This window comes from Macrobrachium rosenbergii, chromosome 44 (genome assembly GCF_040412425.1).
Source record: "Macrobrachium rosenbergii isolate ZJJX-2024 chromosome 44, ASM4041242v1, whole genome shotgun sequence".
Classification (NCBI taxonomy): Eukaryota; Metazoa; Arthropoda; class Malacostraca; order Decapoda; family Palaemonidae; genus Macrobrachium; species Macrobrachium rosenbergii.
In genome coordinates, this window is record NC_089784.1 from 30,113,359 (window position 1) to 30,132,257 (window position 18,899).

The 18,899-nt window shown below is 38.0% G+C and overlaps 1 protein-coding gene and 1 long non-coding RNA gene across 2 annotated transcripts in view; one reads left to right on the plus strand and one right to left on the minus strand.

Annotated features, from left to right (window-relative positions):
• Positions 1–18,899, plus strand: part of LOC136829486 (uncharacterized) — a 28,884-nt gene that overhangs the window by 4,738 nt on the left and 5,247 nt on the right. The window contains exon 2 of the long non-coding RNA XR_010850403.1: positions 16,981–17,103. This is a non-coding gene — a long non-coding RNA (uncharacterized lncRNA). The remainder of the gene's footprint in view (positions 1–16,980; positions 17,104–18,899) is intronic.
• On the minus strand, positions 637–11,698 carry LOC136829153 (spermine oxidase-like). Its single transcript, XM_067087477.1, has 12 exons — positions 11,580–11,698; positions 10,640–10,730; positions 7,714–7,868; positions 7,321–7,437; positions 6,479–6,617; positions 5,628–5,697; positions 4,921–5,049; positions 3,929–4,159; positions 3,378–3,494; positions 2,663–2,850; positions 1,792–1,921; positions 637–1,049 (listed from the first exon to the last, which is right to left on the minus strand). The coding sequence occupies exons 1-12, from the start codon at positions 11,638–11,640 to the stop codon at positions 924–926; spliced, it is 1,554 nt and encodes a 517-aa protein (XP_066943578.1). The 5' UTR covers positions 11,641–11,698; the 3' UTR covers positions 637–923.

An 18,899-nucleotide genomic window follows, 5' to 3' on the forward strand; every position in this document is an offset into this window, starting at 1 on the left:
GCTGTGGAGACCAGAGGTCCAAGCCAGGCCTCTTATGGCTTTTAACACTTTAATGTACTTAAGGAAGCCACAATGCAAGGGCTCGTACTGGCATGAGGCCAGCTCAGTCTAAAATCAACCACCTACGCTGCTGTATACTAAGTAGTTCATTTGGATTCCTTACATCAAGCATTCCCTTAATAATTAATATAGTATTCTACATCTCTGTTTGTATTCGCTAACTACGCAGAGTTGTAAACTACCTTTCAGTATTTATTTCATTATGAACATTTTGATTAACTGTCTTTTGAGCGGCAGTCTGCAGAATCCGTTTATATGTGCATTTATTTATGTCTGTGAACAAGCATCGAAGTATGCTCGCTGTTTGCTATATTACTGTTGAGAGGCTCGCTGAATTTTCGAAATATTTCTTAATAGTAAATGTTACGAAACTGAAGTGCAGTTCTTTGCTCAAAATAATCTTTTAATACAAATAACGTTAATTATTTTTGCGTATAATGTTAGAACATAAAATTATATCGGCATAGTAAGAAGTTTTCATACTTTTCTCGAATAAGGGTCATGCAAGTTTAACACGTCTAAAAAATTGAATTTTACTTTTGCCCTAAATGATTTACCAATAAAGAAAAGACAAACTAATTTTTTAAAAATATATTATTCTAACAGACGGTAGAAATAGTATATTTCACAAACATACGATATTCTATCATACAAAACAGAATATTTATATACCATACTTTATTATATGAAAATAAAATTCTTTCTACAATATACATTGTTCGTTACCTAAAATTCTAGTAAAAAAAATGTATTTCGCTTCTTGTGTGTATAAGCTGAGGTAGCACTGCTAAACAGAACGAGCAAGGGAGCCGTTTCAAAGGCGCATCCCGCCTACTACTACTACTACTACTATAATTTCGAATTCAAAATCGTCCCTTCGCTCTCAGAAGACCCAGAACCTCTGAGGCTGCCCTTAGTCCCGAGTCCATGGCTCCGTCCACGGTGCTGTAGTGGGTATTGTGGGTGTGTTCCCCTGCCCACAACACAACCTGCAAATTACATACAAGCAAATTTGAATGAAACATGCCTATGGTTTACCTCGGCGAGGTAATCCTCCAGGCCTGGAACACATTTAATAGTTAAATTTCATGTAAATCTAACTTGATACTGCCATATAGAGATCATGTTATTAAGTATGTAGTTCACCCAAGTACGCGTTTACATAAAGGAGTTGGGTTCTTATTTTCAAACCATTTATTTACATCAGTGCTAAACTGGTGCCGCTTTGAATAAAAATCCTGTTTGGTTTTTCTGCCGAAATCTGTGCTAAGGGCTGTTAGATTACACTTTTACGTGGATATTGTGGTTAAAAGCGTTAATTTGAATCGACGTTATTTCGTCTACTTTTAAATGTTGAAATTCGGTCAACAAAACTCCCTCTTGGGCTCGTGAAACACTAATACACAAGTTACTGCAGTTTCAGAAAGATTCTTCGATGCTTTCCACGAGTATTTTAGGGGGCCCCATTTGCAGTATCTGCAAAATCAGTAGTAAGGCAAGGGAAAACTGCAGTATATACCATTTTTCTTTGTTTTGTATTTTTGCAGATACTGCAGTCTTCCAATTTCACTTTTACTTTCACTTTGTTTGGTTTTATGTACGGCACTCCACAGGGATGATTCCCTCTCTGGCAGAACACACCCAATACACACAGCTATTCATCCGTGAACACTTGTAATCGATCAAACAAAAAAAAACCTATTTTGATTTGTGAACATCCTAAGCTCTCACCTTTTTCCCACTGGAATTTTCGAGTGGGACTTGGAATGGTATCCTTGAACGAAGTCCCGCTTGGTCGCCCTCCACCGTGACGAAGGACGAGTACGCCCCTTGGGTCCAGGGATTTAGTCCCCATTGAGTCCTGAAAGCGAAAAAAAGAAAAATATATAATAGTCCTCTAATGTTTAATGAAGGGTTGCCGTAACTAAGCGTGAAAGGAATTACATGGTAAGTCTTGCGAAACAGTTTTGATTGATTGATTATAGAATTTAGGCCAAAAGCCAAGCGCTGGGACCTATGAGGTCATTCGGCGCCGGAAAGGAAATTGAGAGTAGGTAGGTTTGAAAGGTGTAACGGGAGGAAAACCTCGCAGTTGCACTATGAAACAATTGTTAGAGAGGGTGGAAAGTCAGATGGAAGAAAGAATATTTGAACGGAGGTACAGTAAAAGAAATGAAAAGGGTTGCAGCTAGGGGTCGAAGGCACGCTGCAAAGACTTTTAAGTAATGCCTACAGTGCACCACGTAAGGTGCACTGACGCGAAAGATTTTACAGAAAAACTATTTGTGACTATTAATTTTTGATTAGTGATGTACTTTTGATAGAGCAGCATACATAGATAGTCCCGTATACATAGGTAGAGAACCTTATACATAGGCAGAACTGCATACATAGGTAGCGAACCATGTACATAGGTAGAACCGTATGCATAGGTAGAACCATATGCATAGGTAAAACCATATGCATAGGTAGAATAATATACATAGCTATTATTTCAGAGCCTATTTTCCGTTCAGATATATATAAAAAAATTAAAAATGCAATGAACTGGAAAAAACAACATAGGAAAAGACAAATATTCCACAAAGAGAAATTCTTTCACCTTCTGAAGAATGTGGGTTTGGGCACTTCTCTTTTCGTGACGTTTGAAAGCAAACTACGAAGGTGTTCCCGAACGATCTCCTCCGGCAGGTTTTCCATGGCTGTGGCGTGACGTCCTGTCACGAACACCTGCACAACGCTTTCCAGCTGGTGCACACTCATGACCTGAACGACGCCGTACATCCATTCCTACGGGAGAGAGGTTAAAATGCACAAAAAGGTTTTAAGCAGTTTACTCTTATGTATTATGTTCAGAAAATCAGTTGACTTGCATACAGTGAAATAGATTTAGGCCAAGAGCTGGGACCTTTGAGGTCATTCAGCTCTGAAAGGGAAATTGAGAGTAGAAGGGTTTTGAAGGTGCAACAGGAGGAAAACCTCGCAGTTGCACTATGAAACAATTGTTAGGAGAGAGTGGAAAGTAAGGTGGAAGAAAGAGAACATGAACTGGGGTACAGTATAAGAAATGAAAGGGGTTGCAGCTAAGGGCTAAAGGGACGCCACAAAGAACCTTGGGGAATCCCTACAGACAGCTTCAGTTATGTTAAATCAAATGAAGAATGATTGAGCAAAGTGGAGTTATCATCCCACCCGGTACATTTGACGATTGTCGATTGAACGCAACAAAAATAGCAACATATGAACATTACTTATTAAAGCAGTATTTAAAAACGACTAATAAGCCTTACAAATATATTCTCCTTAAATCAACCTACCATATCAAGAGGAAGATTGAATTCCGTCCAAAGTATCATAATCCACAAAGGCCTCATGCCCCACCAGGGCGCTGCCCATCCCATTTGGACCTTGTCCACCACTCCCAGCTCGATACCCTTCGAAAAAGAGATTTGACATGGAATTTTAAAGCTTTTATAAGCATTAGTTTAGTTTATTTCATTTTATAAAGTTGTGTAATTTTTCCTTACGGTTTAGTTTGTAGCTTTTATCATGATGAAATTTTTTATTCATATTTTTAATTGAATATTTTCATACATATATTTTTAATTTATGTACATATATTTTTAATTTATATACATATATTTTTAATTTATATACATATATTTTTAATTTTTATACATATACTTTTAATTTTTATACATATATCTTTAAGTACCTTTACTTCCTATTATATCTAATTTTCCTTTTATAAATATCATAGACACCCTTCCTAAACGAAGTCATAGACATCAAAAGATTGAATATATCACAGAAAACCACCGATATAAAAAAACAATTTAAGTTCGAAAATCAAGTCCGGACAGCTTACAGATAAGTCCTTCAGAAACTGCGGCGGGAGGGCTGGCCGGAAGAGGTGGGCGTGACGTTCCTTCAGGTGACCCACAGACGCGGTCACGATCACGTGATCTGCTAGGTACGTCGTCGATTGGTCGAAGCCTCTCGTCGAGACCAGGACCTGGTCTCGCCCGAAGCCGCCTTCGTCCCAGGTAATTCGACACACAGGTGTCGATAACCTGACGAGGTCGGCTGAGATGTTGGCCTGGAAGTAGACGGTTATGTTGGTCTCTCTCTCTCTCTCTCTCTCTCTCTCTCTCTCTCTCTCTCTCTCTCATATATGTTATTTTTTGTAACTGATATACTGATAATTCAATGCTGTAATTTTTTCTGTTGATTTCTGATGTACTGTAAGTAACTGCTAATATGTAACTTTGTTTGACGTCTTTGGGCGTAATAAATTTATTAAATAAATAATCTTTCTCTCTCTCTCTCTCTCTCTCTCTCTCTCTCTCTCTCTCTCTCTCTCGTTGAGTTTTTCATTAATCAGAATTCAAGGATGAATTATTTCTCTCTCTCTCTCTCTCTCTCTCTCTCTCTCTCTCTCTCTCTCTCTCTCTCTCTCTCTCTCTCTCTCTCTGTGTGCGTGGGTGTGTGCTTAACTTTAGTTAATTTTTCATTCACCAGAATTCAAGGATTATTTTATTTTGCAAGAGACATTTATTATTATTACAGAAGCAAGAAAATTCTCTCTCTCTCTCTCTCTCTCTCTCTCTCTCTCTCTCTCTCTCTCTCTCTCTCTCTCTCTCTCTCTCTCTCTCTCTCTCTGTTTAAATCTAGTTGACAACTTTCCATTTATCAGAATTCAAGAATTATTTCATTTTGCAAGAGACATTTATTTTTATAACAGAAACATGAAATTTCTCTCTCTCTCTCTCTCTCTCTCTCTCTCTCTCTCTCTCTCTCTCTCTCTCTCTCTCTCTCCAATCTACAGTAGCTCAGATGACGAAATCTCAACACACGCACCTTGAGGAAATTAACGAAAGTGTCGTAACCATCTTTCCACTGGAAGCTCAAGCCGTAATTAGCATACCGGCCAGTATCCAGGGCAGAGCTTTCCAGCCAGCTATCGGTACCCTCTTCGTAATTTACTATCTAGAAGAAGAAAAATAAAAATAAACTTAAAATCAACACGTGTATATTGTATTAACAGAATTATTATTATTATTATATTAAATATTATTTATTTATTATTATTATTATTATTATTATTATTATTATTATTATTATTATTATTATTATTATTATTATTATTATTATTATTATTATTATTATTATTATTATTCAGATGAGCCCTATTCATATGGAACAACCTCTCTTTAAACTCAAGCATCTAAAGAAAATGGTGTTCATTAGAAATTTGTAACAGAAGGTAATCGAAAATACAGAAAGAGATTGGTTATTAAAAAAGCAGATAAAGTAACAAATAAATCAATAAAAAAAATATAAATTACTAAAATACAAGGAGCATTGTATTAAGGTAGTAATGCATTGCATTTTCGTTTGAACTTCTGAAGTCCCAATCGCACGATATGCTTCTGTTGTTATTCAGTAAACACTATGTTCTCTAATTAGTGATAGCGCTGAATGATGTCATAGGTCCCAGCGCTTGGCCTTTGCCCTAAGTTCCATATTACATTTACATTAACATTTACCCATTAGTGACCATTTACCTGTTCCAAGAGGTGAAGCCAGGCTCTTCCGATCTTGCTTCCTGTTCCTCTACCGTAAGCGTAGGGGAATCTGCAATTTAAGAATGATCTTTCTAAAAAAATTTTACGTATTTGATGAAAACGTCAAAAGTACCTTTCTGCAAATTGGTGTGTACTGGATCTTAAACTGCTTGTTAATTTTATATGTGGCATATAAAATTAAGGCATGCGGTATTAAGGTCGATTTGATTGAAAGTTATAACAGGAGGTAAACCTCGCAGTTGCCCTATGAAATAATTGTTAGGAGAGGGTGGATAGCAAGAAGGAAGAAAGATATGAATGGAGGTACAATGAAAGGGATTGCAGCTAGGGGCCGAAAGCACGCTGCAAAGAACCTTTAGTAATGCCTACAGTGCATCCCATGAGGTGCACTGACGCTTGTGATTGAGCCTGGTTACCTGGATTTATAAATGATTAAAAATTTTACCGTGGTATAACTTGCTTTAAACGGTAATGCTGATAGTACTTAACGGGGATTTATCAATCTACGTAGCACTACCTGCAAGTGAACTTGCTTGGTCACTAAAGTGATAGTTATACCACATAGGGCATGACTGTGTTATTTTCCTTTAGTTATGGAGATATATTCATACAATGTTGAAGTATCGTTTTAGTTATAAAGTAGCCATCTGGAAAATACCTCTGACCTTTTCCATTACACATGGTCAACTATTTGACCGGATGGTTTACCTTGCTTAGCACAAACTCTTGTCTCTACGCAGAGGGGCTTGTACAATAAACGTTCCCAGTTTAAGTACCTGCCAAAGAACAAGAAATACTCACCTGACACAGAAACACTCGTCTGAGCTTACCTGTCGAGGTAACAGTGGCCGTAGGAATGGTTCCTGTACTGAGCAATGACTTCTTGCGCCATGCAGGTTTCCATCAATTTGATCACTTTGTACTTGGAGGGGTCACTCGGAGTCCCGTCCTGTGTCACGACTTTCCAGTCTGAGGTTGTAGAATGAATAAATTAGTAAACAAATAAAAGCACAAGTAATTAAGTGAAAAAAGGATCGAATCCACGGGTAGTTCTTGCAATATGACTACTAGTTGTGGCTGATGGTACTAAATTCTGTTTGCACTGCTCAGGTCAATCGGTGTATAAATACGTATTCGGAAATAAGTGTTGTGTTACGTATGTTCACTTTGTTTGGTTTTATTTGCAGCCCTCCACAGGGATAATTCCCTCTCTGGCGGGCCATTGTACGCAAGCTTATGTAATCCTCTGGCCATTATGAATCCTGGGTTGCAAACCTTTCGGGATAATGGATATTTCCTAGATAGTGACCCCCAAGGGTTTTAACCACGTATGTCTCCACCTTTGCGGCGTGTTTAGTACAAGCCCGTTGGGATGAACGCAAAAACATAAACAAGACTGTACATATCATAAAGATGATGACCCTAAAGAAATATTAGTCCTAGATAGCGACCCCCGAACTTTCCTGGGGTCACTATCTAGGAAAGATGCGGGATAATAAGTAATCGTGACAATAACTGCCTGCGTTAATCTTTGTCTGTAACATGGAAATCGCAGGCCTAATTTCCAGTCATCCGTGGTACGCACAGCCCTAGTAGCTCAGCATATATTAATTAATAATTCTCCACAAACCAAAAACTCCTAAAGTCGTAATGAAAAACTAAAATTACTCACCGTAATCATCTTCAGTTACATAAGGCGACACTTTATTGAATTTTCGCGCCCAGCGGTAGATAGGGTTCTTCTCACCCCCGTGGATCCACTCGGCTCCTTCCTCCACCAAGATGTTTCCTTAAAGAGAGAAAGAGAAAGAGAGAGAGAGAGAGAGAGTTTTTAAAATATACCACCTTACAATAGACCTAGTGAGGGCTGTTTCGAATTTCAGCGCAAGCTATGTTCGATTGTCTGGGCACGAGAATTCTTTGTTCTATTCCTGCTAACTTAAAAAAAAAAAAAAAGCTCTGTTCCATAGTTAATATTGTGCAGTAACCGTAAAAACTATTTTTTCTTCAATTCTGACGTCCAGACAATGGAAAATCTTTGTTGTGTCCAGCATTTGATACTAACCTTCTCTGTGCGTGCGCACCCGCCCTCCGAGGTAGCCACCAGCTTCTAGTAGTACGAAATCTGTGTAATTGTTCTCGATCAAGCTCTTGGCAGCCGCTATTCCAGCCACCCCTCCCCCCAAAATCACCACGCCCACTCTGTGGGCGACGATGTTCCTTAAAAAAAATTATATATATATATATATAAGAATAATAAATACTGATTGTTAGTATTTCTCATAAAAACCAAATTCGTACAGAGGCCTTGTATTGTTCAGATATCATCATCAGAATTATTTTCAGGAAGAGTAACTTTTATACCGTAAGCATGATGATGATAATGTATGTATACTAGTCTACAATAAGTATGCGATGATAAATTAGCAAGACCGTCGAGCTGTTGACAATCTTTTTTTTTTTGGGAAGGGGGCGCGGGGCGGGAATATCAGGCCTATTAAAATTTCGCCTCTGGTAAGAAGATTGAAAAATACACTGAAAATTGGCCTACTGAAAGTTCGCCTTTGATAAATGAGGGCTGAAAAATACAAAATACAATACATTTATGCAGTATTCATGCCATTCTAATGCGCTGTTAAACCACTTTGGGCTAACCACAAAATCTTTCGTAGACCGAAGATAATATCTCTATGGCCATTACTGTGGCTCGAGATAACCTTAGGCAATATACAATATACACATTCAGGAAGTAAAATTAATTGCCCTAAGATGGTGGAAACCTTGTGATTTATTATAATTCATTTATAGTGGAAGGTGAAAAACAATAGAGTGGCCTTTGTGCTTTGTGTCACTTTAGTTATCTCACTTAGAAAAGTAGTTTTATGTAGAAGGCTCTTGAGCCTAAGAAGTGATCTTGTAATGTCAATATTAGTTCAACTGTAAACTTCAATAAAAACCGCCTTAGAATTTAACTTTTAAAAAGTAACGGAGGGGTGTTATTCTAACCACTTCTAACCACGTACTCTCTCTCTCTCTCTCTCTCTCTCTCTCTCTCTCTCTCTCTCTCTCTCTCTCTCTCTCTCTCTCATGCGTGCAGAGACGGCGTCCTTTTGGCGCCAACAACTTAATTCTGCCGGCTCTCAACAATTGACTACGTGAAAGGTCAACAATGTGGTTTTGTGTACGACGCACTTACGTACACAACAACTCATAACCACGTACACTCGGCAAGAAAAGTGAAGATACAGTTTTCATTAGATTTCGTTCATTGAATTTTAATTTTTTTCTTACAGAAAACACATAATCTCGGTAAATTTACTCTAGAATATGAAAATACAATGCAAATTATATCATACGAGTATACGTTAAATCTGCAAAACAAAAACGCTCAGATACTTAAAAACACCATGCATGTCCGAAGTAATCAGAATTTCTCAGATGACTTCGTTCATAGAGATCTAAAAGATAGTGTATGAATATCTCGGTGTAGAACTGTTTATCAGAACAGCAATATTTACTCGTTTTCCGTTATGAACAGGCTTATTATTGCATCATCATACAAGGTAATGATAATTTTAATTTTTACACATTCATATTTGTATTTCACGGTGTTTAAAGGTCAGCTGGAATTAATGGCAGTAAATGTTGTGACAGCTAGGTTAGGTTGACCAAATCTATTTAAATCCGCAAGAGCGTTCTCTATGATGTGCGGAGTATCGCCGAAGATCGCCAGGTCTTCGGCGGGAAAACGCAAGTAACTGGATGTTTCTTGACGTTGCCATAGTTTCTCTCTCTCTCTCGCTCTCTCTCTCTCTCTCCATTGCTAAAACATACTATACAAATATAGTATCGCTCAATCACTAAAAGGAAAAAAAATAATGAAATGAGTAGCTCTACCGATAGGCCTAGGCTTACACAACAGTAACTCTCTCTCTCTCTCTCTCTCTCTCTCTCTCTCTCTCTCTCTCTCTCTCTCTCTCCATTGCTAAAACATACTATACAAATATAGTATCGTTCAACCTCTAAAAAGAAAAAAATATAATGAAATGAGTAGCTCTACATATAGGCCTAGGCTTACACAACAGCATCTCTCTCTCTCTCTCTCTCTCTCTCTCTCTCTCTCTCTCTCTCTCTCTCTCTCTCTCTCTCTCTCTCTCATCATAACACTGTATTCGTTCCTTTATTGTTCCCCAAGTTTTTCGTTGGACATTGCTCAAATTTAACTCGATTTCGTTATGGAAGCTCACGTTTCCGATTATGCAAGCATTCCGTTCATTGTGGTGTCATAAATTCATTTGTGTAAGGTTAACTTGGTAGGTTACGTCGAAAAATGTTTATTTTGCTCAGAACTGTCGCTGCAAATTACAACTTGAACGAATACTGTAAAGCTTACTACTGCATTCAAGTATCAATGAATTCAGAACCGTAGAATGTGATTGAAAGTAATAGGATTAGGAGGTCAGGCAAAAAACAAACACAATAAGATTGAGGCTCCTCCCCTTTCTAAAGTTGCCAGATGTCTCATTATTGAGCAATGTATGTCCGAAGATTTTAAAAAACTGTATCCTCATTTTCCTTGCCGAGTGTACATACATACATACATATACAAACAAACTCTTTTGCCCGCAGGTCGGAAGAATGAATCCGGAAATGATGACGTAGCAATTAGCAGAGTTTTAAATGGATAGATATTTTTTACTACTACTACTACTACTACTACTACTACTACTAATAATAATAATAATAATAATAATAAAATTAAGATTCCTAAGAGCAATAATAATAATAATAAAATTAAGATTCTTTCTTATTATTCCATGTCCATGTTCTTTACTCGACGACTAGACCAAATAAAAGTCAATAGTTAAGTCTAAATATATATATTATATATATATATATATATATATATATATATATATATATATATATATATATATATATATATATATATATATATATATAAGGATTATGGTGATAATTAAAATTCTTACTGAGCAGCAGCATCTTGAGTGAAGTCATCGCAGGGATGTCTGTTCGTACAGCTACCGGTGTTGTCAGGGAAGGCTCTTCCTGGCTGGACGTCTGAAATTGCACTTTGTTAGTTTCTCACTTTCGTAGTTTTTGTATCTTATATGATGCATTGTGTGAAATTAGACCGTCCTTGTTAAGTTTGCTTGATTCGGGCACTTAAGACCTAATATTCTGAATGATAAAATTTTCATTTTTTAGAAAATGTGTAATGTTGCATCACAGGAGAAACAATTTGAACATTTCAGTTATAAACAAAAATTATTATTTTTATTCTTCGTGAGATAAACTCATGACCGGAGTTTTCAAAACCATGAAATTAAAGTGAATCTCTCTCTCTCTCTCTCTCTCTCTCTCTCTCATAAAACAAATTTGATTCTCCAGAATAATGCTGAAGACTTTTTGTTTTTGTTGGGTTTATAACTGTTCATTCATACAAGCCATAGACCTATAATTTCAGCGATAATAATTCGCCTTGATTTTAGCGCCGAATTAACTTGTATCCATTTGTGTAAAGCGATTACGTCACTCCAAGTGGCCTACATTACCTTTCCTTGATATCATAGAGATAATGACCCCCAAAGAAATATTAGTCCTAGGCAACGACCCCCGAAAGCACTTGGGGTCACTATCTAGGAAAGATCCCTTAATTCGTGCAGTCGCTTAAATGAATTATTAGGCAACAAACAATATTTCCCAGCAAATTCAAAACTAATTATTGCAAATCACGTAACTCCGCTCTATTCTCCAGACTCGTACTAGACAAGCGTTACTTGGTAGTCTCATTACGTAACATCAGGACTCATTAATTCATTCACCTCACTAAAGAATTGTTTGTTGTCTGTTCTGTCATTGTTATATCGATTCCTTAAAATAACAAAATGATTAACTAATTTTGCTTACAGAACAATCCCAAGAGGAGAATTCTTAGCGTCAGGCACCCTCGCCGTGTCGAAGACTCCATACTTTCAAGACTTCTTTCTCGGCGACTGGCGACTTCTTTCCTCCGCGACCGGCGACAAAACAATGACGATTCCGGAATTCGCTGGCTAATTTATTATCTGCTGTGGTTAACGTTCGACTTTTACGCTTCTTTTGTCTTTCGGTGCGCACGTTTAAGACCTCACATGTGATGGACATCTTGTTCACGAATTTGGCAAAAACTCTCTCTCTCTCTCTCTCTCTCTCTCTCTCTCTCTCTCTCTCTCTCTCTCTCTCTCTCTCTCTCTCTCTATGGTCTTCCAGGACAATAGTCTGTTTCCGGATAAGAGGGACCGTAATGTTAACTTCTTGTTTCAGACTAATTTAATGAGATAATATGAACGGCCTTCCTTTTGTATTTATGTTCTTCAAAACAATGTAATGTTTATCGTAGGTAAATTTTATATCCAATACATTGGTGCTACTTTGACTCGTTTTAGGTACGCGTCATGAATGCACTTTGGTATGCGATATACGTTTTTTCCCGTGTTTAGTACTAGTCCCTTGAGGATCAAATGGGTGTATATAATACTTTGATTTCCGAGGAGCTAGTACTAAACACGGCGAAACAGTGTAAGTCGCATAACAAAGAACATTCATGACGCGTAGATAACAAGCCAAGTAGCACCCAGTACATTTCTATTCAGCTTAGCCTAGGACGCCACGGCCTACCTATGATTCTTTTATCATTTAATGTAACCCAGGAGCTTGTGAGAGAGGTGTGAAATAATGAGCAGGAAGACAAGTCACTGCTGAATTATTGATTTTTTTTTTATTAAGCTGGCGTTATGCCAGCACGGGCTCTTGCTCATCTAGCTGCTTGTAAAGCGGGATAAGGACGTCTGCGTAGTTCGCAGAGACCGCTGGTACAAAGATTTACAGGTGACCTGAGGTCAAACTTAGTTCCTTAAAAAACAGGACAGGTTCATACAGAGAACATAGTGATCAACAATGTCTGACATACGACATAAATAACTTGTTACTCGTACATAATACCTAGTTTACAATTATGATGATAAATATATATTCCGATGGACTGGTCGTGGAAGGCACCGCAGAAAACAAGATGTTCTCCACAGAGAACGCGTTGACCAGGGACAAATTCCTAGGACGCTGTGGCTTGACCAGGGACAAATTCACACAGCCCAGATGTATTGTTATAGCTATATATTTACAGTGTTATTTTTTTAAAGTCTAATAGCACCACGGGTAACTTTATTGTCACCAGTAACAATAGTCTATGACAGTAATACGCCGGCACCTTTAAAAGTCGAAAGGGTTATTATTATTATTATTATTATTATTATTATTATTATTATTATTATTATTATTATTATTATTATTAACTCAAACATTATTTAATAGAGTAATTGGACTCTCGTAGAGCTTCGGAGAGAAGCGGACTCTTGAGCTGCTCCCGCGTCTTGGTGTTTTTGCCTTCCTTTGCCTAGAAGGTGAATGGAAGAGACAACTTGAATACTTTTGCCCCTTTGGGCAAACTGAAAAGAAAGGACTCAACTGGATTACATTTTTTCTGTGCACCCGACGTATGACCTCGCCTGTAAAGTCATTTTTGTCCATCTAGGGGTGAAAGAATTAGAAGACATTTCCGGCTTTCAGCTAATGCTCAACAATTGGGTGATTATAACATTCGCTGATTATGTGCGGTTGGAAATGGTAGTGAAGGAATATGAGGACAAATCCATTGATATTGGTGAAGGTAAGACTGTAAGAGCTATTAAATAGGGTAATGTTTACACATATGTTTCCATAAGATATGCACCGTTTCATATGGAGGATGATTTAGTCGTGTCTTCAAGTCGTTACGAGAAGGTGCACTCTGTACGACACAACAGTTTTTGGCAATTTCTCTTTTAAGACTCCAGCCAGCTATTTCGAAAGAGTCCAGCTAGCCATTTTTGCATGGAAATTGTTTTGGGGTTTTCATGCAAAAATGGCGAGGAAATGATAGGGCACTAAAAGAACCTAAAAATACCAACATAACGTAACCTTGGGGTGTTTACTGTTACAATTTTGCCGTATTAGCTATGGGGGGCCGGTATCGTCTTACCTTATAAGTCGTAATTTGATTATTTTTCTCTGTTATTAAGCATTTGCGAAGGTTATGCATTGAGAAGAAATTTTTTGTTTTGATGTGTTTTACCCGAGAAAAGTATAAATTAGAAAGTGGGAGGTGTCTGGAGTCTTCCGGAAAATAACCCAGGTTTTCCCTCGGAAGAGCAAAAGGATTGTTGACCGGTATCCGAACGGCAAGGATGGAGGTAAGAGAGAGCATTCCTTCGTCGGCTAACATATGTGGACACGGTAACTTTCATTTATCAAGGCCAAGCGAAAACTTGCTATAAATGCCGAAGGACGACACATCTGGCTGTTAATTGTACTATGGAAAGCGAATCCAGGTTAAATGTCTTTAACGTGGCCGATTTCCCGAATCTTCCTAAATTTAATGACTGTCCAGATGCATCAGAAATGTCGAATGTAAATGAAAATGAGACCGATGTTACGTCAAAAGCGTTGAATGGTTGTGTCGGTGAAGAGTCAAAAAGGTTAGGGAACTACACACACGAAAAATAATACAACTGAAGACAGTCAACGGGAGTTAGATGTACAGTCGAATCAAGCCCAAACACTGGTGTGCAGGAGATTGGTGGTAATGAGGTAAGAGGTGATAATAGTGATATTGGCATTTCTAATATTAAGTAGGATAATAAGTACCCTAATCTCCCGGCCGCAAATTCCTGGGATGTATGCTATTCTAGTGTTGCACCGGCCCCGGTTTTTTTTTTTTTTTTTTTTTGCCTATGTTAGGTTAGATTAGTTTTCCAATTGTAATTTGGGTGTGGGAAACACGAGGTTATTTTCAAGAAAATTCTATGATTAGGTTAAGATATGGCGTCCCGCTTTTTTCAGGGAAAGGTCCAGGAACCTTTGGGCATTCAATTTCGGGAAGGTTATAGTTTGCAGGGGTCACCTGATGTTCCGCAGATGGCAGTGGACCATGTGAATGTATGCAAGGAACAACTCAGTGATGAGGAAGGCTGAAAGGATATGACTGTTACGGTGTCATTTCATGAGAATGATGAACCCACGGATGTAATGACCCTCGGGGATGATTCTGATGTGGAATTATGCGAGAATATAATGGCCTACTTGGCAATGATGGTAAAAATGAAGAGCTGATCTTGGATACAGCAACTGATGAAAGCCAATGGAATTTTAATATGGAAAGGGTTGGCAAGATGAGACGTGCGAGAGAAATTTTATCACAAGAGAAGAGGAAAGAAACGAAAATACACAGCAATGACAGTGTACCGAAAAAGAAGTACTAATTGCGATGTTAAATGTCAATTGCTTGAGCGTTGTAAATAAACAGATGAAGGTGGTATCACTTTTGCCACAGTATGAGTTAGACATTTTATTGATGCAAGAACATAATGTTTGAGACTCAGGAGTCTTAAACTATTTAAGTAACTGTTGTAATATTATAATGAACTCGACAGTTTGTTTAAAAGGAGGGACTATGTTCTGTATTTCTAGAAAGAAGGATATAGTAGTTTTGTCAACAAACAACAAACAGATTGTAACGGACGTATACTGGGCATTAGGGTAAGATTTAATGGTTGCATTATCACGATTGTAAATGTATATGCCCCTACAGGTTCATGGAGGACTCTAGAGGGAGAGGGAGAGGAGTTTTTTGGGAATGATCTCGCCCTTTTTCTGAGACAATATTGACTCCCTGATATTAGGTGGTGATTTTAATTGTGTGACATGTCTCAGGGACTGTAGCAATGATACTAGATATTTAGCGTTAAAGGGTAATTATAAATTTTCTAGAGGTGTCCCTGAATATACGTATGTAAAAGAAAATTATGGATCTCGAGTAGATAGATTTTTTACTGTTAATTTGTTCCGTCACATTGCGAGTGCACAATCCCAATTAATTTTTCAGATAACAATATGGTCCTCTCAAGTATAAAGGTCACTGATTTAAAAAAAATCAACAGATTACTGGAAACTGAACGTAAAAAGTTTGGACTCAGATATTACAGAAGAGCAATTTCAAGACTTGTGGAAGAGGGTACAATCTCATAAATGTCAGTTTCCTGATATGTTGGAATGGTGGGATTGGTCAAAGATACGCTGTCAAGATTTTTGTTAAATTATCCAAGAAGATTTCACATGAAAAATAGGGTTACTGAATCAGTTACAGTGGAGGTTACAACAGTTAAATGATATCCATTATAGAACTGGGGTCAAGTACGACGTGATGCAAACACTGAAAAGGAGAATTTGTGATATGCAGAATGAGTTTTTAGGCGTGTCCCATAGGGGGTAGTGCTGTCAGTGCATCTGGCGTGGTGCACTGTAGTGGGTCTTTGCAGCGTCCCTTCGGTCCCTAGTTGCAACCCTTTTCATTCCTTTTTCTATACCTCCGTTCATATTCTCTTTCTTCCATCTTCATCTGACTTTCCACCCTCTCTAACAGTTATTTCACAGTGCAACTGCGAGGTTTTCCTCCTGTTAACACCTTTCAACCTTCTTACTGTCAATTCCCCTTTCAGCGCTGAATGACCTCATAGGTCCCAGTGCTTGGCCTTTGGCCTAAATTTTGAATTCTCTCCCTCTCTAGTTGTGAAGGTTAGGATAAGAACTGATGGGATGTTGAAAGGTGAACGAGTAGAATTCTTCCTGTTTGCTTGGCAAAGAGAGAACTAAAAGAGTAAATCATTATTTAGCTAAACTGAAAACGGAAAATGGCACGACTACTGAGGGGACGAATGCGGTTTCTGTTCGAATTCAGGAATATTTTTTGAAACATGTTTCGTTTGCTTGAAGGAGGCCTTTTTCCTGGACAAGTGTCCCCCGTAGTGGAGTAGTGCCGTCAGTGCACATCATGCGGTGCATTGTAGGCATTATCGAAGGTTCTTTGCAGCGTCCCTTCGGCCCCTAGCTGCAACCCCTTTCGTTCCTTTTACTGTACCTCCTTTCATATTCTCGTTCTTCCATCTTACTTTCCACCCTCTCCTAACAAGTGATTTCATACAGTAGTGCAACTGCGAGGGTTTCCTACTGTTACACCTTTCAAACCTCTCAACTCTCAATTTTCCTTTCAGCGCTGAATGACCTCGCAGGTCCCAGTGCTTGGCCTTTGGCCTTAATTATTTTGTATTCAATTCAATCAGTTCAATTTAATTGAACTGATCATTCATGAAAAAGCTGCAAGCCAGTTTTCATTGTCATAGCTTTATCCACAGAAATATGAATTTTCCATTTTCCTAAGTCGACAAATCTTTTACAGGCATGTTTACGACGTCGTTCCGCGGGGAATGAGATTGTTTCCTGAACAATTCGCCAAAATGAAACTTTGGAGGAACTTAGCGAATCTTGGAACAACATACTTCTGGCACGAGAAGTCCTGAAGGTAAGCGTTCGGCCTAATAAGGTTCAGCCTGGAACCTATTTCCTTCCTTTGGGTAGAACTCTTGACTGCTGACTACACCAGACATCACAGAAGGGGTATTTGTCGTTGTTTAACTTCGTCTTGACAAAACAGTACAGGCTAAAACAGCAAAAACACGCCCTATTACGAATTAATCAAATATCCTCTACCTCCAAGTTACTAAAATGTGCACCACGCTACGATAACTGTTGCAAAAATTTCCTCCACACCCCGTTTCATATGTAGCCAAAACTGCTCTAAAACGGAAAACTGCAGTATCTGAGCTCGTGGAACAAAATACACAAGTTACTGCAGTTTCAGAATGATTCTTCAATGCTTTCCACGAGTATTTAGACTTTAGGGAGTCCCATTTGCAGTATCTGCAAAATCAGTAGTAAGGCAAGGGAAAACTGCAGTAACTACCAGTTTTCTCAGTTTTGTATTTTTTGCAGACACTGCAGTCTTCCATTTTAGGGCAGAATACACTTGTGTGTCTCGTTAATCATCAAGTTCGGCTCGTTAACGACCATATGGCATTTGTTGAAGTGGCGATTTTAGAGAAACCGTTCAGCATTTAAACTAAAGGAGGTTTGGTGGTCTTTGGCAAAGCTAGGCCTAATTGCGGAGAACTAAAAATGTTGAGGCGTATTTTTTTTTCACCAGAATTGCTACCTTAATACTATTCAACTTTCATTTCAATAAATTTTTATCTATTTGTTAATTAATTTATTTTTATAATAAGTGAGTGAATCTCTTCTGTATTTCCCTCTATCTCCTCTTCTTCCTAATGAATACCATATTCTTCGAAAGCTTGAATTTCAAGTCAGTGGCCCCTTTGGTGGAGGTTTCATTTTCTGAATAATAATAATAATAATAATAATAATAATAATAATAATAATAATAATAATAATAATACCATGTTAACTGTATTGGTATGTGGAAGCATAGTTTTTCATTTCATCTAGTTTTTTTAATTGAATGATTATAAAGAGTAACGAAATATAATTATTTTATCTGTGTGATTACAAATACTTAGTATTTCAGCTCAATAAGTTTAATGCTTCATTGAACCACACTGGCCGGTGACTTGACTTCTATCCTCTAAAACATATCACACGTTTAAACTGATACGTCTCTCTCTCTCTCTCTCTCTCTCTCTCTCTCTCTCTCTCTCTCTCTCTCTCTCTCTCTCTCTCTCTCTGAGTAAGAACAATAGCAAAATCTCTGTGAATGACTTTTGCGTTGTAGCAGAATTTTAAAGCTTAAAAAAAAGAAAATAATTTTCACCACTGTTTGACTTTTTTTCCACGACTAGCCTCTCGAGAGAATATTGCGAACTTAAAATTATTTGCTTAATAATTAGGAAGATTTGAATTATACATTAGGGTCGGTCAATCAGTGCAATAGCAGTATTGTCACTGTCTTGTTACTTTCGCTGTTTAGACCATACACTACTTCAGTTTCTCTCTCTCTCTCTCTCTCTCTCTCTCTCTCTCTCTCTCTCTCTCTCTCTCTCTCTCCACTACAACAGAGCACTCTCTCTCTCTACCTCTCTCTACACTGCTACAGAGCACTCTCTCTCTCTCTCCACTACTACAGTTCACTCTCTCTCTCTCTCTCCACTACTACAGTTCACTCTCTCTCTCTCTCTCTCTCTCTCCACTACTACAGTTCACTCTCTCTCTCTCTACACTACTTCAGTTCTCTCTCCACAACTTCAGTTTTTTTTTTCTCTCTCTCTCTCTCTCTCTCTCTCTCTCTCTCTCTCTCTCAGTTCT

What these genes read in the sequence shown, in the direction of transcription:
- LOC136829153 (XM_067087477.1), bottom strand. Translation starts at nt 11,640, where the DNA reads ATGGAGTCTTCGACACGGCGAGGGTGCCTGACGCTAAGAATTCTCCTC. An exon ending in GGTGCGCACGCACAGAGAAG is followed by an intron (nt 7,438 to 7,713) that starts GTTAGTATCAAA and finishes TCTCTCTTTAAG; the next exon opens with GAAACATCTTGGTGGAGGAA. An exon ending in TGTAACTGAAGATGATTACG is followed by an intron (nt 6,618 to 7,320) that starts GTGAGTAATTTT and finishes CTACAACCTCAG; the next exon opens with ACTGGAAAGTCGTGACACAG.